Source organism: Pygocentrus nattereri, chromosome 11 (genome assembly GCF_015220715.1).
Source record: "Pygocentrus nattereri isolate fPygNat1 chromosome 11, fPygNat1.pri, whole genome shotgun sequence".
Lineage (NCBI taxonomy): Eukaryota > Metazoa > Chordata > Actinopteri > Characiformes > Serrasalmidae > Pygocentrus > Pygocentrus nattereri.
Genome location: NC_051221.1, coordinates 14,206,526 through 14,229,162, shown reverse-complemented (window position 1 = coordinate 14,229,162; position 22,637 = coordinate 14,206,526). Strand labels below are relative to the sequence as shown.

General features: G+C 39.8%; 1 protein-coding gene across 2 annotated transcripts in view; it reads right to left on the bottom strand.

Annotated features, from left to right (window-relative positions):
* The window catches only part of LOC108442489 (ectonucleotide pyrophosphatase/phosphodiesterase family member 2), a 44,686-nt gene extending 22,668 nt beyond the window's left edge, over positions 1 to 22,018 (bottom strand). Inside the window, exons 1-9 of one of the 2 annotated variants that reach the window (XM_017722553.2) lie at positions 21,844 to 22,018; positions 18,873 to 18,981; positions 17,605 to 17,751; positions 15,405 to 15,530; positions 13,178 to 13,238; positions 10,519 to 10,616; positions 8,865 to 8,944; positions 8,648 to 8,767; positions 1,319 to 1,374 (exon numbers count right to left, since the gene is read on the bottom strand). In XM_017722553.2, the coding sequence (XP_017578042.1) occupies positions 1,319 to 1,374; positions 8,648 to 8,767; positions 8,865 to 8,944; positions 10,519 to 10,616; positions 13,178 to 13,238; positions 15,405 to 15,530; positions 17,605 to 17,751; positions 18,873 to 18,981; positions 21,844 to 21,861 (815 nt within the window). In that variant the 5' untranslated portion in view covers positions 21,862 to 22,018. The remainder of the gene's footprint in view (positions 1 to 1,318; positions 1,375 to 8,647; positions 8,768 to 8,864; positions 8,945 to 10,518; positions 10,617 to 13,177; positions 13,239 to 15,404; positions 15,531 to 17,604; positions 17,752 to 18,872; positions 18,982 to 21,843) is intronic. The other variant, XM_017722554.2, reaches the window with a different exon arrangement.
* Between the last annotated feature and the right edge of the window lie 619 nt (positions 22,019 to 22,637).

Here is a 22,637-nt window from a genome sequence, read left to right as displayed (position 1 = left end):
TAGCAACTGCATGGCTATATTTGCGCTTACCTCTGGCTCCAATAGGGGGCATAAGCACTATTCAAGCTGCAGTTTGTTTGGTCATTTCTAAGGCCTCTGACTGCCCAATACATATAGGATTAATGTTGCACCATATTCAATAAGAATAACTGTGCACTCTTTAAAAAGGTGGTTCTTTAAGCATTCTTTAGTAAAGAAAAGGCTTCTATATAGAACGCTGAACAGTCAAAGAACCCTATGCATGACTAAAGGGCTCTCTGCATCATCAATGGGTTCTTCGGATTGATGCAGGATGTGCTGTAGATGGTCCTACGTAGAACCCTTTAGAAAAGGGTTCTATATAGCAACAAAAAGGGGTTGTCTGTTCTTATGATATCAAGCTTGTAACAACAGAAGAACCTTTTCTGGTGCTTTGTAGAACCCTTAACAATGACAAAAGCATACTGTTTAAAAAGGATGTTTTTAAGTGGTTCTTTAAGTGTTCTTCAGGAAAGGAAATGGTTCTATATAGAACCTTGAACACTTGAAGAGCCCTATGCATGCCTAAAGGGTTCTTTGCATTATGAAAGAGTTCTTCAGATTGATGGAGAATGTGCTATAGATGACTCTATATAGAACCTTTTAGAAAAGGGTTTTATATGAAGCCAAAATTGGCTCTTCTGTTATTACAATATCAGGCTTGTTATAATAGAAGAACTCCTTTTGGTGCTTCATAAAACCCTTGTCAAAATGGTTCTATATAGAACCAAATACAATGTTCTCCACCAATCTGAAGAACCCATTTATGGAAAGACCCCTTTAGGCATGCAAACGATTCTTTAAGTGTTCATGATTAAATACTAAAGACAGATGGTTCTTTCCTAAAGAACCTTTTTTAAGAGCCTTGTCTGTTAGTAGGTTTTGGTATTTGTTATTAGCATGAGGTGGTCTGGTACAGGAGTTTTTGAGGGAGCTCTAGCTCCAGCCAATCACAGAAAGCCATTCACTCCATAATCATTACTGTCAAATTTGTAAAATGTGCATTTGTACTGGATTAAAATCACAGATCTTATCAGTGATCACTTAAATTACTGAACTTCTCCAGGAAAAAATAATCTGGCTGTTATAACAGTGCCTTACAGGACCAACATCACACAATCACGTCTATGTGTGGTTGCAGCATCTTATTTTCCCTTTTTCATGTGTTGCCAGCTCTAACTCGCTCTAAGGTAGGGGTCTCAAGTACCAGCCCTTGTGTATCCGCTGAGAACTCAAAACTGACTACTCGAACCACGAATGACATCAGAGTTGGTTTCATATATCACACTGATCTGCTTACCAAGGCCAGAAGAAGGTCCCTGCCTTCACTCCCTGTTTCTCTGCTGTTATCCAGATCTAAGAGGAAGAAAAATGTGGAAACAATAAAAACGTCAAAAGAAAACATCCATTATGAACTTAATTTTCACAGTAAGGTCTTTAAGGGGAATAGCCCACTACTGAACTCTTTTGAAAAACAAGGATACAATTTCCTAAGAAAGAAACTGTGAAGCACTATAAATGAATGTTATGGCCTAAGGTGGGGTCAGAGCTCTGTGCAATTAGACTTTACACTGTGAATCAAATACAGACTTTCAGTAATGGGCTTATCTGATATTCCTAATGGTGAAATGACTCAGAGAACAGGATTTCATTTATTTCATTAATCATCATTTATGGATGTGATTAATAATTTATGGACGAGTGTATTGTTAAAATGCTCTTAATTAACTAAATGTTATTATACTCTAGATTAACTGAAGCAAGAGTGCTGCTAATATGCTCTAAATTAACTGAATGGAGAGCGCTGCTAATATGCTCTAAATTAACTGAATGGAGAGCGCTGTTAATATGCTCTTAATTAACTGAATGGAGAGTGCTGTTAATATGCTCTTAATTAACTGAATGGAGAGTGCTGTTAATATGCTCTTAATTAACTGAATGGAGAGTGCTGTTAATATGCTCTAAATTAACTGAATGGAGAGCGCTGTTAATATGCTCTTAATTAACTGAATGGAGAGCGCTGTTAATATGCTCTTAATTAACTGAATGGAGAGCGCTGTTAATATGCTCTTAATTAACTGAATGGAGAGTGCGGTTAATATGCTCTTAATTAACTGAATGGAGAGCGCTGTTAATATGCTCTTAATTAACTGAATGGAGAGCGCTGTTAATATGCTCTTAATTAACTGAATGGAGAGCGCTGTTAATATGCTCTTAATTAACTGAATGGAGAGCGCTGTTAATATGCTCTTAATTAACTGAATGGAGAGCGCTGTTAATATGCTCTTAATTAACTGAATGGAGAGCGCTGTTAATATGCTCTTAATTAACTGAATGGAGAGCGCTGTTAATATGCTCTTAATTAACTGAATGGAGAGCGCTGTTAATATGCTCTTAATTAACTGAATGGAGAGCGCTGTTAATATGCTCTTAATTAACTGAATGGAGAGCGCTGTTAATATGCTCTTAATTAACTGAATGGAGAGCGCTGTTAATATGCTCTTAATTAACTGAATGGAGAGCGCTGTTAATATGCTCTTAATTAACTGAATGGAGAGTGCTGTTAATATGCTCTTAATTAACTGAATGGAGAGTGCTGTTAATATGCTCTTAATTAACTGAATGGAGAGTGCGGTTAATATGCTCTTAATTAACTGAATGGAGAGTGTTGTTAATATGCTCTTAATTAGCTGAATGGAGAGTGCTGTTAATATGCTCTAAATTAACTGAATGGAGAGTGCTGTTAATATGCTCTAAATTAACTGAATGGAGAGCGCTGTTAATATGCTCTTAATTAACTGAATGGAGAGTGTTGTTAATATGCTCTTAATTAGCTGAATGGAGAGTGCTGTTAATATGCTCTAAATTAACTGAATGGAGAGTGCTGTTAATATGCTCTTAATTAACTGAGTGTTAATATGCTCTGGATTAAATGAAGCAAGAGTACTGTTAATATGATCTAGATTAAGTGAAGGGAGAGTGTTGATAATATGCTCTGGATTAAATGAAAGGACAGTGTTGATAATATGCTCTGGATTAACTGAGGGGAGAGTGTTGTTAACATGCTCTAGATTAAGTGAAGAAAGAGTGTTGATAATATGCTCTGGATTAACTGAGGGAAGATTGTTGTTAATGTGCTCTTGATAAGTGAAGGTAGAGTTGATAATATGCTCTGGATTAATTGAGGGGAGAGTGTTGATAATATGCTCTAAATTAAGTGAAGGGAGAGTTGATGATATGCTCTGGATTAACTGAGGGAAGAGTGTTGATAACATGCTCTAGATTAAGTGAGGGGAGAGTGTTGATAATATGCTCTAGATTAAGCGAAGGGAGAGTGTTGATAATATGCTCTGGATTAACTGAGGGGAGAGTGTTGATAATATGCTCTAGATTAAGTGAAGGGAGAGTGTTGATAATATGCTCTGGATTAACTGAGGGGAGAGTGTTGATAATATGCTCTAGATTAAGTGAAGGGAGAGTGTTGATAATATGCTCTGGATTAACTGAGGGGAGAGTGTTGTTAACATAATAATAATAATAATAATAATAATAATACATTTTATTTAGTAATGGCGCCTTTCAAAGCACTCAAGGACACCTTACAACGGTTAAAAGAAGAATGGTAGAGTATAAAAGAGGATAAAAAACAAAAAACAAATAAACAGATAAACAAATCAACATACATTCAAATACTTTCAACCAGACGAGAAACAAGACAAACAGAGAAAAGTGAAGATGAGGAATCAGGAGTATGCAAGTGTGAATAGATGGGTTTTAAGCCGAGATTTGAAGGTAGTTAGACAATCAATATTGCGAATTTGGGTAGGAAGGGTGTTCCAGAGAGATGGGGCAGAGTGGCTGAAGGCTCTAGTTCCCACGGTGGACAAGCGGACTGGAGGGAGAGTGAGCTGGCCAGCTGACGAGGATCGGAGGGTGCGAGCAGGACTGTATGTCTTAAGGAGATCAGAGATATAAGAGGGAGCAAGTCCATGTAGAGCTTTGAATGTAGTTAGTAAGATTTTATACTGGATCCGGTAGTTGACAGGGAGCCAGTGGAGCTCTTTAAGGACAGGGGTGATATGTTCGGTTACAGGCGACCTGGAGATGATCCTAGCTGCTGAATTTTGAACTAACTGGAGTCTATGTAAGTGTTTCTGAGGTAAGCCGAAAAGAATAGAATTACAGTAGTCTAGTCTCGATGTTACTAATGCATGGACCAGAATAGCTGTGCAGGATTGGCTGAGGAATGGACACAGTCTGTTAATGTTCCTAAGATGGAAGTAGGCTGAGCGTGTGATATTGGAAATGTGTGTTTTGAAGGAGAGATGGCTATCAAGAACAACTCCCAGACTTGTAACCTGGGAGGACGGAGAGACAGTGGAATGATCAAGATTCAGAGTGAAAGACTGACATTTTGCAAGGATGTTCTTAGTTCCTACTAGGAGAATTTCAGTTTTATTGGTGTTTAGCTGTAGAAAGTTTTCGGAGAACCATTTTTTTGCCTGATCTAAACATTTTAACAGAGAGGAGGGTGGGAAAGTATCGTTGGGTTTAGTGGAGAGGTAAAGCTGGGTGTCGTCAGCATAACAATGAAAATGTATTTTAAATTTCCTAAATATTTGGCCAATTGGGAGAAGATAAATTATGAATAGGAGAGGTCCAAGAACAGAGCCCTGCGGAATGCCACAAATGACTTTGGACATAGATGACTGGCAGTTCTTGAGGCGGATGAACTGGGAGCGATCATTGATATAGGAGGAGAACCACTTAAGCACAGTATCGGTGAGCCCAATAGATTTTAGACGATCAAGTAGTATTGGGTGGGAGATAGTGTCGAACGCAGCTTTTAGATCTAAGAGGATGAGAATCGTAAGCCGGCCTGAATCAGCTGCCACTAGAAGATCGTTGGTCACTTTCAGGAGAGCGGTTTCTGTGCTGTGGAGAGGACGAAAGCCAGATTGAAAGGTTTCATATAGGTTATTGTTACTAAGGTAAGTATGAATCTGAGTGTAGACAGTGTTCTCTAAAATTTTTGAAATAAATGGTAGACTTGAAATTGGCCGGAAGTTATTAAAATCAGTCTGATCTAATCCAGGTTTCTTAAGTATGGGAGTAATCATGGCCAGTTTGAGAGAGGCAGGGACAAGACCAGTTGAAAGAGAAGACTGAATGATAGCAGTAATAGGCTCACTTAGAGAGGAAGAGCAAGCTTTGACAAGATTTGTTGGAAGAGGGTCTAGAATACAGGTTGTAGACTTAGCTTTCTTAATAAGATGAGCTATTTCAATAGTTGTAGGGAGTGTAAAAGTAGATAAAGAAGAAGAAGAGCATAGCAGTAGATCGGGAGTACACTTAGGGGTAGCATTAGCTGTGTGGGAAGAGGTTATCTGTTGATGGATGTTTTGGATTTTTGAGTCAAAAAATGACATAAACATATTGCATAGATCAACAGAGTGCATTTGAGTAGATGATGTGTCCGGTGATTGCAGCATATTGTTTACAGAACAGAAAAGGGCACGGGTGTTGCCCTCAGAAGCCATGAACAATGTCCGGTAGTTAGCAGATTTTGCAGCAAAGATAGCTTCCTTGTAGTGCGTTAAGTGGCTGTTGTACATTTCCCTGTGTACTGTAAGTCCACTTTTCTTGAACAAGCGCTCGAGCTGTCGTCCCCTGGATTTTAGGTGGCGCAATTCGGCGGTGTACCATGGCGCACTACGAGCAAATGAAACTGTCCTTGTTTTTAGTGGGGCGAGTTTATCCAATAGGTCGTGTAGCTCCGTGTTATACTGGGATAAGAGATGCTCTAGATTAAGTGAAGAAAGAGTGTTGATAACATGCTCTGGATTAACTGAGGGAAGATTGTTGTTAATGTGCTCTTGATAAGTGAAGGGAGAGTGTTGATAATATGCTCTGGATTAATTGAGGGGAGAGTGTTGATAACATGCTCTAGATTAAGTGAAGGGAGAGTGTTGATAATATGCTCCGGATTAACTGAGGGGAGAGTGTTGATAATATGCTCTAGATTAAGTGAAGTGAGAGGGTTGATAATATGCTCTGGATTAACTGAGGGGAGAGTGTTGTTAACATGCTCTAGATTAAGTGAAGAAAGAGTGTTGATAATATGCTCTGGATTAACTGAAGGGAGAGTGTTGTTAACATGCTCTAGATTAAGTGAAGAAAGAGTGTTGATAATATGCTCTGGATTAACTGAGGGAAGAGTGTTGATAATATGCTCTAGATTAAGTGAAGGGAGAGGGTTGATAATATGTTCCGGATTAACTGAGGGGAGAGGGTTGATAATATGCTCTGGATTAACCGAGGGGAGAGTGTTGATAATATGCTCTGGATTAACTGAGAGTGTTGTTAATATGCTCTAGATTAAGTGAAGGGAGAGTGTTGATAATATGCTCTGGATTAACTGAGGGGAGAGTGTTGTTAACATGCTCTAGATTAAGTGAAGAAAGAGTGTTGATAATATGCTCTGGATTAACTGAGGGGAGAGTGTTGTTAACATGCTCTAGATTAAGTGAAGAAAGAGTGTTGATAATATGCTCTGGATTAACTGAGGGAAGAGTGTTGTTAATATGCTCTAGATTAAGTGAAGGGAGAGGGTTGATAATATGTTCCGGATTAACTGAGGGGAGAGTGTTGATAATATGCTCTGGATTAACTGAGAGTGTTGTTAATATGCTCTAGATTAAGTGAAGGGAGAGTGTTGTTAATATGCTCTGGATTAACTGAGGGGAGAGAGTGTTGATAATATGCTCTGGATTAATTGAGGGGAGAGTGTTGATAATATGCTCTGGATTAACTGAGAGTGTTGTTAATATGCTCTAGATTAAGTGAAGGGAGAGTGTTGATAATATGCTCTGGATTAACTGAGGGGAGAGTGTTGATAATATGCTCTGGATTAACTGAGAGTGTTGTTAATATCCTCTAGATTAAGTGAAGGGAGAGTGTTGATAATATGCTCTGGATTAACTGAGGGAAGAGTGTTGTTAATATGCTCTAGATTAAGTGAAGGGAGAGGGTTGATAATATGTTCCGGATTAACTGAGGGGAGAGTGTTGATAATATGCTCTGGATTAACTGAGAGTGTTGTTAATATGCTCTAGATTAAGTGAAGGGAGAGTGTTGTTAATATGCTCTGGATTAACTGAGGGGAGAGAGTGTTGATAATATGCTCTGGATTAATTGAGGGGAGAGTGTTGATAATATGCTCTGGATTAACTGAGAGTGTTGTTAATATGCTCTAGATTAAGTGAAGGGAGAGTGTTGTTAATATGCTCTGGATTAACTGAGGGGAGAGAGTGTTGATAATATGCTCTGGATTAATTGAGGGGAGAGTGTTGATAATATGCTCTGGATTAACTGAGAGTGTTGTTAATATGCTCTAGATTAAGTGAAGGGAGAGTGTTGATAATATGCTCTGGATTAACTGAGGGGAGAGTGTTGATAATATGCTCTGGATTAACTGAGAGTGTTGTTAATATGCTCTAGATTAAGTGAAGGGAGAGTGTTGATAATATGCTCTGGATTAACTGAGGGGAGAGTGTTGATTATATGCTCTGGATTAACTGAGCAGCAGGTTGATGTGAAGTGGCTCAGTTTAGATAAACTTAACAACTTGGATATCTTTACAGTGGGGATGGGAACCAGCAGTCACAATGTCTGCAATGCAAATCTAAATGATTTACTGATTAAAACCACAAGTGAACCTACATGAGTCTTCTTAGTTTTGATTTGTAATGTTGATAATAGCAGACTATTTGTAAATTTGAAAAAGATTCTACTTCACCCTACATGTATCTCTTTGCCATGAATGTGCTTTAAAAAACCTTTTTTAGGCTAAAATGGTAAAACAGCGATCAGGCAACATATTCATAACTGTTTAACCTCTTACTGTCTAGGGTATATTTTGGTTCGTACATTTGAATTTACATGACCAAATCTCAAGGCAAATTATTCAGTAACTGCATAAAATAAATTAAAAAAATAAATAAAGCTGAACAGAAGATGTGTTTTATGATCACACATATTGCTATATGCTTACAATTTACTGCTAAAAGCCAAAGATCTTAGACGCTCTTTGTATTATTTTATAAATATAATTTTTACAAAGCAGATCACTGAAGAGACGTCATCTGTTTATAGTTATATACATCTGTATATAGCCCAGGTTTGTGGAAAAATGGGTTGACTTTCAGTAGAAAAAAAACTGAGTTCAGCTTCTTTTATTATAAGTTTAAATGACATCACCATCTATTTGACTGGAAAGAAGACAGTTATAGCTCTCATACGACGCCACCTTTTGAATGTGGCTTATGAAATATGAAAGTGATGAAGAATATGAGCATTTTGGAACTACCGGTCATTCCAAGGAGTTTAAGAGGCTACAACAACATCTGTCTGGGAGGTACCTTTTAAAGGCATGAAAACACTTCAGACCTCTGGTTCCTATCACCATTACTGTAAACAACCCTTATCCGTTAAGTTTCTTTGGACTGTCATATTTCACACCAAACCCCTCAGAATCACTTTGCCTACAACTTAATAGTTTGATTATGTAGAATTTTTGAATTGGTGTAAATGTCCATTAAAGTCTCTGCTAATGAAGGGTGGAACTCACAGGTTGCCCTCCCCACCAGCGATGGTTGAGCTTCTCTCTCCCACGTAGGTTAAAGTTTGCCTCAAACACTGGGTCATGCATTGTGTTACCCACAATACCATGAGACTCTGGGTACAGGCCCTACCAAAACACACACAGAGTAAGATTTAGAGAAACTTCCACACTATCGCATGCGTTTTTGGACTTTTATGAAGCTAAAAACACATCCGCAGCTTACCGTGGCTAGAGTGTAGAGGTTGGGGAAAGTTTTAGAAGGGTACATTGGTCTCATATAAGGGGCATGGGTCCCACACATCTCTATAAAAAAAAAATCAATTCCAATTATATAAGAAACACAATATAGTAAAAGGATCAAATTAAGAACAAGCATCCAAATGTTTTGTAGATGTTTGTAGATCATTGTCTTGTGCATTACAAAAGCACATCTCTAATGTGGACAGAGTCAGAGAGGGTAAGCTTTCAATTACTGCTAGCCGAGGAACAGAGCCCAATAAAACTACACAATGGCCATAATTTTCTATTTGACACAATGAAAAGAGGAAATCGCCTTAAAGCAGGGCGGTCCGGTCTTATCTCCAAAGTGCCAGTGTGGCTCTAGGCTTTCATTCCAAACAAGCAGGACTCCACTTGTTTAATCAGTTGGTCTCAGACTTCAGACGTTTTGATTTGAGCTCCTGCTTTGTTAGAATGAAAACCTGCAGCCACACCAGCCTTTTGCTTATAAGACTGGATACCCCTCAGTATGGTGTGTCCTAAAGAAAGACTTTTGTGTAGGGATTCAGACTGATATCGGATTCATTCGGTATTGACATTGCATGCATTCGTTTTTTTACTGTGGAACAATAGGACAATGCGGCACTTAGTTTTAATAAAGATAACGGATATAAATAAATGGTGTTGACATGTTTTGCAGTGTACTGTGCACTAGTTGTTGTGCACATGCAGTAAGACGCTCACACAAAATTTCTTTCAAATAATCAGGATTTCAAATCATCAAACTGCATTTCAAGACCTTCAAGACCTGGTACATTTTTAGGTGTAATATTTACTGCTACATTTCAAATGTGTGTATTTTACAATAAATTTAGTTAATGTGGCAATATATTTTGAAATACATGATAGCGTTTTGTATGTGTTTCAAGTTTGCATGTTTAACATGGTAGTAGCTTCAGGCTCCTGCAGCTGCCGTTGCGTAAGGATGGTCGGGCTAAAAATACCTGCAGGGTGTGTGAAGGGATTCCCAGATTGAAAGGGGTGGCACAGTGCAATGAATGTGTTACAGTGAAGGAAGCAGTTGAATTTGCAGGTTTATCAAAGTGTACAGACATATGGGTCGACCAGCAGTGGTAAAAATCCCAGTCTACAGAAAACTCATCAGAATTTTCTCCGTAAAACAGAACTGACAGACAGGTACTGATGGCAAGTTTCACGGCTTGTGCATAAAAATTGCTTCCAAGCAAGAATTGCTTCTAGAATTCAAGGCAGGTTCTTCACAACCAGTTTCTGAAAGAACACTCAAATGCAGTGAAGCATTTCTTATTCATAAGCCATGAAACATGCAGGCATTCCCTGTCTGTCAGTTTCATCTTTTGGTCACAATTCTGATGAGAATTTCTACAATTCTGCAATCACTCTTTTTCTACTTTGTGACCCATTTTCCACAAATTGAACAAGACACTCACTGCACTGTACCACCTCTTCTCAATCCATGAATCTCAATGCACGCCCCACAGACACTTGTAGCCCGACCATGCTTGTGCAGCACCATCTGCAGGAGCCTGAAGTTACTACCACCTTAAGTGATTAATATGTTATCCGAGGAGCTTATGTCCAGATCATTTTTTTGCTGTGTTACTGTGGTGGAGTCGTACTCAGTTTGTGGATGTTGGGGATGACAGATTTTCCTTTCTTCATGTAGGAAGCTCGGAATCCATCTAAAGACAGCATGATCAGGGGAGGTCGCACAAAACTGCACAGAGAAAAGATATTTTAGTTTTAATTCACTGGTTACACCTTTATAGCAATGGTTTGAAAATGTAGACGTTTTAGCTCCATAATCATTGCCAAAGATGGTGATGTGTATAGGTTTTCATTAAATTTAGGTCATTTGACGAGGATGGACATGTGAATGCCTTGATTCTGTGTTGACTGACCATTTCACTTGGACTTGGACATGTGCTTTGGAACACTGTCCCACTAGAAAATCTAACCAGAGCCAGGTTTTCGATTTTTGGCAACGGCAGCCAGAAAGAAAAGGCCTTCCAAACAGTTTGTTGGCAAAGCATTAGTGTCTAATTGTTGTTTTGGAGACATTGTGACCCAAATGTGCTAACACCTTCTGCACAACTCCAACCATGATCTGTGGAGCAATGTTCGCCTCTCATCCTCTTCACTGTATGAGGGTAAAGTGCAGATTTACTGCAACTCCTGTTGTTTGAACCTCTTAATCCTTGTTATTACCCTATTAATGGAGATTTTCAGTCATGTAGCTATTTTTGAAATATCTCTTTATAGCTACTCAACATACATTCAAACAAAGCTATTTCAACACACATTCGTCTCAGTTCATTTGTGTATTCTCTAAACTTTGGTGACCTCATATTCATACCCCAGTGAAACAAGATGTCATTAGCAGGGTTTCTATTCAATGATTTCTAACAAATTTCCGAAAAGGAAGCAAAAGAAAATATAAATGAATCAGTGTTTCCATCAACTAATGCTTTTTTTTTTTTAAACTCCTGACAATGACATTACATATTTGCACCATCTGCAAGACAAACATGGCATATGCAATGGAGCGATTCAAACCCTTATTCGCTCCTGGTAGAGCTGTTTTGACAGCCCCCAGCAACTGCACATAGTTATAGCCTTAACAGTTCAGAAACAGGGCAGAGCAGGCAGCGGCCCAATGAATGCTGAAATCAATGTCCCACTTCACTGTGGCCCACCGAACCCCTGGGAACACCACCTGGGCAAACAGTTCTGAGAGAACATAGGGCCATGCATTTGACCTTTCTTCCTGCAACTTCTACATAAAGTCTGTTTCCATTATGTTTTGCATTTCTCATTTATCAATAAAGCAAGTTTTCTACCTCATCCAGGCGTAACAGAATAAGCTTCAGACACATTTTGTTAACACGAATTGTGACCTAACCATTGATTGTGACCAATGTGGCTTTGTGCAAAATCATTTCTCTTAAATTTCTCTTAAGCTTCATTTTCTAGGGCTGGACCTGAATATTCAACTATTCTGAAATTTATTCTTTGGGTAGGTATTCAGTTTTTAATTTTGGGATTCAGATGTTCAACTGTTTTGACAAAATAAAAATAAGGGTGAACTGTAAAATACTATGACATTTGGAAAATCGTAGACAGCTTGAGGTTACGGTCCATAATGCAACTTTATTTTCAATATGCTGAAAATAGCACCAAACATAGGTAAAAGAAACAGCCTCGCCAGTGCCAACAGCTAAAAACACAACCCTCCACTCTACTCCGGAAAACTCCACTCGGATTCAGGCACCTCAACATAAAAGTCCTTACAAATGAACCTAAAACAGCCCAATGTAAACATTTGTTCTCTTTAAAAAAAAATTGAACTACATTCAACACGGCCTGGTGACACCACAATACATTTCATCAGCACATTCTTATCACTGCTGTCGGATTAAAACCTCGTATCTCCAGGCTCAAAATGAAGTGGGGAAAATGTCTGGTTCCATTGACTTACATTAAAAGTAAAGTATTTTTTTCTTTCTCCTGTAAAGTTACCATTTTTGGAGATACGAGGTTGTATACTCATGGAGGAGATGGTTTAGGCCAGATACGAGGATTTGATCCAACAGCAGCGTTATACTACATTAATACTTAGCATTGTTAAAATGTGGAAATGTAGATCACCTCAACTCGAACACCTCACATCCTGCTCACTCACATCACTCACAGTGGTGAACATCACATTAACGCTGTGCTAGACGGCATGTATTCATAGGCAGCATACAGTGCCTGTGACTAAACGCACTGAACCCTTACTGGGGGGGTGATGTATACCCTTTATACCTCTGTGATGCACTGGTTACTCTGTGTTAGTCTATGCTGATTTATGCTGGTATAGTTCTAGTTGGGTATGTGGTCATTCAAAACACAACGTATTTTGTTTCTGCTGATGAACAGCCTTGTTGACTGGTGTACATGCTGAACTTGTAATTTCTAGCAGGGAGGAGAGTCCAGCAGGTCTGTTGGATGGAGCAAAATCAGGCAGCGATCTCCACAGCACTCTGGAGATTAAGATTTTACAGAGGGTAAAGCCACGGTTGTGCTTTCAACATGGGCATCTGATTTTACAAATAATCACTGTTGGCTACTACTGAAGCTCAGGAGCCCAAAAACAAGGTTTTCAGGACAGCTTTCACTATGAGATAAAGCGAGTTAAGCACAAAACCTATTTTACTTAACTTTGTTTTCTCCAGGGTGCTGATTATAGTAATTACTCACCTTGTGTTCTTAGAGGTGCTAGACAAAGCCACTCACCCTGCTGGGCATTCTGCAGAATGAATCTCCTCACAGTCATCTTCCAACCACGTACTCTCACCTATAAACCACACACACTTAGTAAACAAGATACAGAGGCAAGACACCTACATACATACACACTCACACATTCTTATTCACTTAAAGTTAGTCAGCATGTTAGTTAGTGTGGTAGTCATTGTGGTGGTCATTGTGGTAGTTAGTGTTGTAGTCAGTGCGGTAGTCAGTGTGGTAGTCAGTGTGGTAGTCAGTGTGGTGTTAGTGTGGTAGTCAGTGTGGTAGTCAGTGTCGCAGTTAGTGTGTTCGTCAGTGTGGTCGTCAGTGTCGCAGTCAGTGTGGTAGTCAGTGTGGTAGTCAGTGTGGTAGTCAGTATGGAAGTCAGTGTGGTAGTCAGTGTGGTAGTCATTGTGGTCATCAGTATGGAAGTCAGTGTGGTCGTCAGTGTGGTCGTCAGTGTCGCAGTCAGTGTGGCAGTCAGTGTGGCAGTCAGTATGGAAGTCAGTGTGGTCATCAGTGTGGTCGTCAGTGTCGCAGTCAGTGTGGCAGTCAGTGTGGTAGTCAGTGTGGTAGTCAGTGTGGTAGTCAGTGTAGTAGTCAGTGTGGTAGTCAGTATGGAAGTCAGTGTGGTAGTCAGTGTGGCATTCAGTGTAGTAGTCAGTGTGGTAGTTAGTGTGGTAGTCAGTGTATTAGTGTGGTCATTATGGAAGTCAGTGTGGTAGTCAGTGTAGTAGTCAGTGTGGTAGTTAGTGTGGTAGTTAGTGTGGTAGTGTGGTAGTCAGTGTAATAGTCAGTGTGGTAGTTAGTGTGGTAGTCAGTGTAATAGTCAGTGTGGTAGTCAGTGTAGTAGTCAGTGTGGTAGTTAGTGTGGTCGTCGGTGTGGTAGTTAGTGTGGTCGTCAGTGTCGCAGTCAGTGTGGCAGTCAGTGTGGCAGTCAGTATGGAAGTCAGTGTGGTCATCAGTGTGGTCGTCAGTGTCGCAGTCAGTGTGGCAGTCAGTGTGGTAGTCAGTGTGGTAGTCAGTGTAGTAGTCAGTGTAGTAGTCAGTGTGGTAGTCAGTATGGAAGTCAGTGTGGTAGTCAGTGTGGCATTCAGTGTAGTAGTCAGTGTGGTAGTTAGTGTGGTAGTCAGTGTAGTAGTCAGGGTCGTAGTTAGTGTAGTAGTCAGTGTATTAGTGTGGCCATCATTATGGAAGTCAGTGTGGTAGTCAGTGTAGTAGTCAGTGTGGTAGTTAGTGTGGTAGTTAGTGTGGTAGTGTGGTAGTCAGTGTAATAGTCAGTGTGGTAGTTAGTGTGGTAGTCAGTGTAATAGTCAGTGTGGTAGTCAGTGTAGTAGTCAGTGTGGTAGTTAGTGTGGTCGTCAGTGTGGTAGTTAGTGTGGTCGTCAGTGTGGTAGTCAGTGTGGTAGTTAGTGTGGTCATCAGTATGGAAGTCAGTGTGGTAGTCAGTGTGGTCATCAGTATGGAAGTCAGTGTGGTAGTCAGTGTAGTAGTCAGTGTAGTAGTCAGTGTGGTAGTCAGTATGGAAGTCAGTATGGAAGTCAGTGTGGTAGTCAGTGTGGCATTCAGTGTAGTAGTCAGTGTGGTAGTTAGTGTGGTAGTCAGTGTAGTAGTCAGGGTCGTAGTTAGTGTAGTAGTCAGTGTATTAGTGTGGTCATCATTATGGAAGTCAGTGTGGTAGTCAGTGTAGTAGTCAGTGTGGTAGTTAGTGTGGTAGTTAGTGTGGTAGTGTGGTAGTCAGTGTAATAGTCAGTGTGGTAGTTAGTGTGGTAGTCAGTGTAATAGTCAGTGTGGTAGTCAGTGTAGTAGTCAGTGTGGTAGTTAGTGTGGTCGTCAGTGTGGTAGTTAGTGTGGTCGTCAGTGTGGAAGTCAGTGTGGAAGTCAGTGTGGAAGTCAGTGTGGAAGTCAGTGTGGAAGTCAGTGTGGTAGTTAGTGTGGTCATCAGTATGGAAGTCAGTGTGGTAGTCAGTGTGGTCATCAGTATGGAAGTCAGTGTGGTAGTCAGTGTGGTAGTCAGTGTAGTAGTCAGTGTGGTAGTGTGGTAGTCAGTGTAGTAGTCAGTGTGGTAGTTAGTGCGGTAGTCAGTATGGAAGTCAGTGTGGCATTCAGTGTAGTAGTCAGTGTGGTAGTTAGTGTGGTAGTCAGTGTAGTAGTCAGCATGGTAGTTAGTGTGGTCGCCAGTGTGGTAGTCAGTGTATTAGTTAGTGCGGTAGCTAGTCCTGGTTTGTCAGACCTTTGCAGAGAGATTTGTAGTTTGTGCAGCAGTCTCCTTTCTCCAGACAATCCTCTGAACACTGACACGCATAGTCCTCATTTCGGCTCTCCCCACACCGCTCAGCAGTGCACTCAAAGCCCCCAGCTACACACAAACACACACACACACACACACACACACACACACACACACACACACACACACACACACACACACAAACAATTATTTTTAATGTAGTTATAAAAAATGTATACTAGCATAAAATTTGCCGTGTGCATCAGAGCATGTGTGCGTGTGTGTGTGAGAGTGAATGTTAGTATTTACTACATATCTGGGTCATCAGCTGGTGGATTGTGGTCTGCATAAGGACCCAGTAAATTATTTCAGCCTACCAAGCCAAGCACTTAAAAAAATAAAAAAATTCAGTAAAGCTAAAGCAGCAGCCATAGCACTGTGTTATAGCTTATCCAAACAACTTAACCAACGAAGGGCAAAAGTGAATAATTTCACATCTTTTTATAGATTTTTTTAATCTATTATTTCTGTCTCATTAAAGGTCGACAAGGAAGATGTTTTTAAAAACAAATGAACAGAGAGCGGCATGTTTTGCCCATTTCAGGTCCTAAAACCAATGTGTCTCAACTATTCAGAAATGAAAATGATATTCTTTATCTTTTTTGAAAACCTTGTTTCTTCCAAAAGGATCTTCTGCAGATTTGTTTGTTTTGCAAACAACAGCCAGTGAGCATTCAGTCTCATACTGATCATTAAAACATAAAACTATGTTCAAAATAAAACAGTTTATCAAAATCTGTATACACACAAATGTACATATATGGGTCTTATTTGATATTGTTAGCTGCCTGGACAAATCATAAATACTTGAACATTTAAAAGCAACTGTTGTCGCGTTGCTATGTTGGTTTGTATATCGGAACCTTTGTAAGCAAGAAACTTGACAAAACTGGACCTTCCCAACGTCTAGTTGAATAACTCTGCTGTATAATTGCAGTGGCATATTCCAGACTTATTTATTTATTTATTTATTTATTTTATTTTATTAAACTACAAACATAAAAATGGGCAAAATGTATATTTGCATTTGCATTTTTTGTGTGTAATATCTTGAGAAGCTCTTATGGAAAAACAAGGTGCTTTTCACATTTCATTCTCTTACATATTCAAAACCAAATAAGAATTGTCTATTGGCCATTGCATCACCTCATCGTGGCACTTCAGCTCTGCAAAAATTAAGTTTTTAATGAAGTAAAATAAATATTTCAATGCCAGCGAGGCACTTCTGTCAAAGACTGGGCAGGATGCCAGGAGGGACGTTTTAGTGTAAGGTGGGATTCAAGAGGAAAACGTCTAGACTGTAATTGTAAATACCCAAATTAATTAGCATTTTCAGATTTGCATTTGAATTTGAAAAGTTCGTAATACGCTGCCCTAGTTTAATAGTGTTCAAAAGTTCGAAATCAATGTTTTCCACGATGTAAAACCGTTGTTGCTAATAAGTATACAAAATATTTTCTGTATGGTGGTAGAAATATAGAACATTCTTGTTCTTTTGAAAGTGGTCCAATCAATTAAAAATCAGAACATTATCTAAAATTCCTCAGTCAAAAATAACTTGAGTCTGGTTTATATACATTACACAAGTTGTAAATAAAACATAACTCATTCAAATAGTCGGTGTTGGTGGACAGGAGTAGTCTCATCTGCCACCATATTTTCATATACTGTATAAAAGAGGCATAACGCTACTGAAATAAATAGTGCTTTGGAAAGTACATGAATGTGTCAGTCGACCACACAGGAATAAAATACATCACACAATCGCTTTCTTTCACTTTCCTCCTTCTGTGTTGCCAATACATGAGCCTGTGTTCATGAGCCAGACACTGAGTGTGCGCGCACATTCAGAGTGAAACTCAGACTGCCGTGGAAATGCTTATTATTGGACTTTTATTGGATATTAAGCTGACTGAAGCAGGAAGTATATTCCTGTTTATGTGCTTGCCTGCTCTCAATGGTGGCTTGTGAGACCAACAAAATAAAAAATCTATTTTAATCTTTGTTTTTGCTCAAGTTCTTTATTCATATCAAAGTAAACAGGACATCAGCATTGAGAGCAAGCTTGTTAAAGTAAATAGCGGATTCAAAGTCAAAAATCTTTCTGGCTCCGCATTGAGGGGTTACATCTGTGAGTACTCACCAGTTTTGAGGCACTGTTCATCAAAGTCAGCGCAGCAGCTGTAGTAAGTCTTACACAGGTTATCACACCTGCAACCTGGAGGCTCCGCCTCTACCAGCTCAAAGCACCGCCCCTTACATGAGCCTGCTGAGCTCACCCATTCAGATACTGTCAGAGACACAAACCACAGTACAGAAAATAGATTCAGAAAACCAGACACAACTACAGACGGTACAGATGGTGAAATTAGTGATTACACATTGATCTGCACATTGTGAAAGTCTTACTCGGTGCTCCCAAAGGATGATGTAATCTGGTAGTAAAGTAACACTATGTCATATTTTCATTCAAACTGAAAGAAGTAGTATTATTGACTATGGAGGTAAAAAGAAAACACTAGAATAAGGTGCGTGTGCTATTGCAAGTCGCCCTGCAAAGCCTGAAATAATCATTTAAAAGTCAGAGGTAGCAAGACAGATTTGGTGGGAGTTTTTCAGACCATGTCATATATTTTTCCATGTCAACATGCAGAGGCTCAAAAATAAGGTCCGGCTTGAAGTCAAAATCAACATTATACTGATGAAGACACGATGACGATAGTAATAATTCACTCACATCATTGGAATTTACATTGGTCTCTTCAAATACTCTTTCAACGCACTTGCAAAAGTCAGGTTAATCCGCTTGTGGCGGTCCGAAATACAATTGGTTTTACAAATCGTTCGACCACATGTTGCCTGCAATTACACATTTCCACCAGAGAGGTCTCCAAATCCCCAAAACTTACACGGTGTTGCTTTAAAACACATTAACAGGTAGAACAATTCTGCTGAAAGTGTGGGCTATAAACTTTTAATCTATAGAGATCGACAGAGAACATTATGATTTCAATTTGAAAAGTTGCTGCTGTGCGTACACTTTTGTTTTTGTGGGAAGAAAAGCTAGCCTTTCCATTCTTGCCAAGGTTTGGTCACTGACATTGAAAACAAACGAAAAAAGAGGTGTAGATTCAAACCTGTCGATACAGAAAGTAAATCAATTGTAAAAGTAATTCATTCTGTAACTATGTGATACTTTTGAACTTAAGCAAATACATACAACTCATATAGCTGAACAGTACTGATAAAAGTAGACTTTTATGGGGTAAAAGAGTAGAGCTGAATACGTTTTTCTGCTTTGCTGTTTCAGAAAGGTCAATCAGGTCAGCGTCAGCTCACAGGCCACACAGGCTTCTGGGCTGGAGTGTCGTAATGAAGAAAAGAAAATGGGTAAAGTGGTTAGAGTCTCACTTTTAGTGTGTGGAGGACCATCATCCTTTTCTCCTGTTGGCTGAGCAGCCTGAAACACATAGCCCACACACACGCGAGGGCCGAGCAAAACCGAGAACGCACAAACTACCTGTGAAGAGAAGTATACGTCAGTATATGCACATGTACACACGATATTAGCTTCGGCTTTAAGAGAAAAGCCATTCTAATGTGGATAACAATGCTTTAAAACAAGTGGGAACCAGTCTCACTTGCAAAACATTCAATTACTCTTATTTTTATTCAAGAATTATTAGTAATATTGGAATTAGGTTGAAGTTGAGCTGGACAATATGACCGTATTTATTGTTATTGTTCTAAATTACATCACAATATGTCACAATAGGCTTTTCTGAGTATATCTTGGATACTGTCAATAATTAAAAAGGCTTCCCAACTGCATATTTGATTACAAAGAGCATAACTAGTTCTACTCCTTAAAAGGCCATGTTCTTTTAGACACTTCTATAGCCTAAAAACAGCTCAGCCAGTTTGCACTGAAGTCCCTGTAGTCACTGAGTAGTAAGCCTCTGTATGTAATGAGTCTGGGATTTTAAGGGGGTTAACTAAATTTAATGCAGCATAGTGTCAAATATATTGAATACCAGTGACCGTATACATAGGTTTTGATAGTATTTTTAAAATGTGGGCTTACTTTGTCTAGTCTAGCATATTAGATGACAGAACAAAAATATCATGACATATCGTGTTTTGTAAAATCCTCCTTAAGTATCATGACATCACATTTTGCCATATCGCCCACCTTTAGAGTGAAGTATTCCTCTCAAAATCAAACCCCAGGTAAAACCACTTTCCTTTACAAGGTTCCTGAGGCTCAATGACTCTCGATTGTGACTATATGGCAAACAACATTAGATAGTTCAAGACATTTTCAAGACACACACTGGAGCAGACAAAAATCAGTAACGCCACATTTCAAAACACTATTAAAAATAAATAGAAATATTAGAGGACGAATTGTCCTCTTTTCTTATGAATCAGTAGAAAAGCATACTGTGGCATAATTTATCAAAATATGAATGAATGAATATCATTATATTACCCACCTCTACTCTCCGTATCATAGAACAAAACAGGCATCTATACAGATCACTGCAGTCACATTCAATTTATGTTGTAAACAGGAAACAGTATAAGGTCAAAGCTGTGTTGTTCATCGCCAACAACTGCGTTACCAGTAAACTCAGCACTGTATTGATCACGATAGCCTGAAAGCTCTAGTCTAAGAGAGAGACCAATACACAAACACTCAAATATCAGAGTGACCTACTTAGAGCTAAACAGAGTGGACCATTTAGACCAGTGTTTCCCAGTTCCAGTCTTGTCCCCCATCCGGATTGGCCAGTTTTGTGTTTTTCCTGCTTTTACCGTGATAAATTATCTAACAGCACATCGTGTATATTGTCAGAGCTTGTAGAATACTGACCAACAGCGTGTTTCATTATAAACAGAGCAAATTAGTCACGTTTAACTGGACTTAGAGGAACATAGATGGACAAAAATTGGATGAAAATCATTGCTTTCAAAGATTTTATAGTATTTTATTTAAATATTCTTTTTTTCTCTGTTCCAATTGATCAGACGTCTTAAATAAAGGTCGTGAAAATGTCTTGAAGTATCACAATATTATACTTTTACCACATCGCCCAGAAGTATTGAAAGAAACCAGATGTTTAATTCCTCTAAAAGCAACTTCGTGCTACTTCAGCTCCACAAAATGGTTATGAAAACATTGCCTGTTCCTCAATAGTTCTCTAATGACGTTTTGACCTAAAACATGGAAATTATGTGCAGGACAGAGACGTAGATGCATTTTAAGGCAAAATAATACCCATGGCTTTCTTGTTTGTTTGTTTGTTTACTATTTTATCATTGTTAACATTAAATGTAAAGGCTTGGATACCTTGCAAGTGGAGGAGTACAAGTTTACTGGTCATCTTCAAGCAAATGTAATGGCTAAAATTGGGTTGGACACATTCTTACTACACCCACCATCGTCATTTTCAGTAAGACTCTGTATGTTTCTCTGTAAAATCTCCACTATTTCACACCAAAGCAAGTGATGTGAAAGAGTAAATGAATGTTACAGCAGACATATGTGGTTTTGTTTGTATCTCAGCCAGTATATTACATAGACACTGGTGGAATTTCCCTCTATTTATAAGCTAATGTGACTCAGGTGAAGGGAAAACACAGGTCTCTGCACTACAGGTGGACAAACGCCAATCTAGATCAAGAGTCATGGGGCGATGCTGCCCTTCACTTCACACGTGCCACTCAGACACTCCTCCGGTCCATCTGCAGGCCGTGAGTCACAGGAGCAGGTCCAGCTGAACCACTGCAGTTCACTGACCCTGCTGAACTTTCTCCTGCTGTCAGCAAAGGCCCAATCAAGGCAGAACACATGCAGTGACCACTTATTGCACCACACAGCATTTTAACCTCTTAGACTCTGTGGGCCTGTGTGTGGGCTCACAGTTCAGTACCTCACTCATTACCTCAGTACCTCAACTACGCCTGCGCATCAACCAAACTCAGTTTCATTGTAGGTATGGAATAATACACAGTTCCCTGTAAGTCAAATGGCTCAGTAATAGGCCTGGGGTTCAATGGGTTAACCCTGTTTATCTCTTTGGGGTTTTGATGCTATGCCAGAGCAGAAGCAGCACTTTAGACTAAAGGCCCTAAAGAGGGGACAGACAGCAGCAGGCAACACTGACCCTAGCCTGAACTGGATCTCATGCATAGCAAAGGCAAAATAGGCTTTTTACTGTTAATGCTGTGAAGAATGCAAAATCTGTGGACAGAAATCAGAGCCACTGAAATCTCTGCTGTGCAAAGCTCTCTCTCTCTGTATTTCTCTCTCTCTCTCTCTCTCTCTCTCTCTCTCTCTCTCTCTCAGAGCCAAATCCATGCGTCTATCTTACCGTACCAGAGTTTCCAGCAGCATGATTTTCTGTTTTGTCGTGGTGTTTAGTTTCGTATCCTTTGGAGCGCGCCAGCCCGAGCTGCTCTGCCGACCGCCGCAAGACACACGCGCGCGCGCACCCACCCACACACACACACACACACACACACTGGAGCTGCTGGTGCGTTTGTTTACCTTTCTTCAGTGCGCCCCTTGTTTAGTGCGTGTACTGTCTCTCTCTCTCTCTCTCTCGCTCTCTCTCGCTCTCTCTCTCTCTCTCTCTCTCTTTCTTTCTCTCTCTCTCTCTCTCTCTTTCTCTCTCTCTCTCTCTTTCTTTCTCTCTCTTTCTCTCTCTCTCTCTCTCTCTCTCTTTCTTTCTCTCTCTTTCTCTCTCTCTCTTTCTCTCTTTCTCTCTCTCTGTCTCTGTCTCTCTCTCTTTCTCTCTCTCTCTCGCTCTCTCTCTCTCTCTTTCTTTCTCTCTCTCTCTCTCTCTCTCTCTCTCTCTCTCTGTCTGGGTATCTCTCTCACTGGCCTCTGGAGAGCGCAGTGCAGAGTACGCGCTGTCCTCTGGTCGCGGGCTCTACACCGGACATTCGCTGGACATTCGACGTTCCTCACGAAATAAACACGATCTCACTCCTCAGAGCACAAACTACGACCAGTTACACTTTAAAAACAAATATTCAGCTCCCAACAGCAAAACACGCGCTGCTTAAGGGAGCGTCTAAAAAGTGCACAATCTGTGAAGGTTTACAGTTAAACGCATTAAAGGGTGCAGTGGCTGCAGTGGTTGTTTCGCTCTGCTGATAAAGGGACAT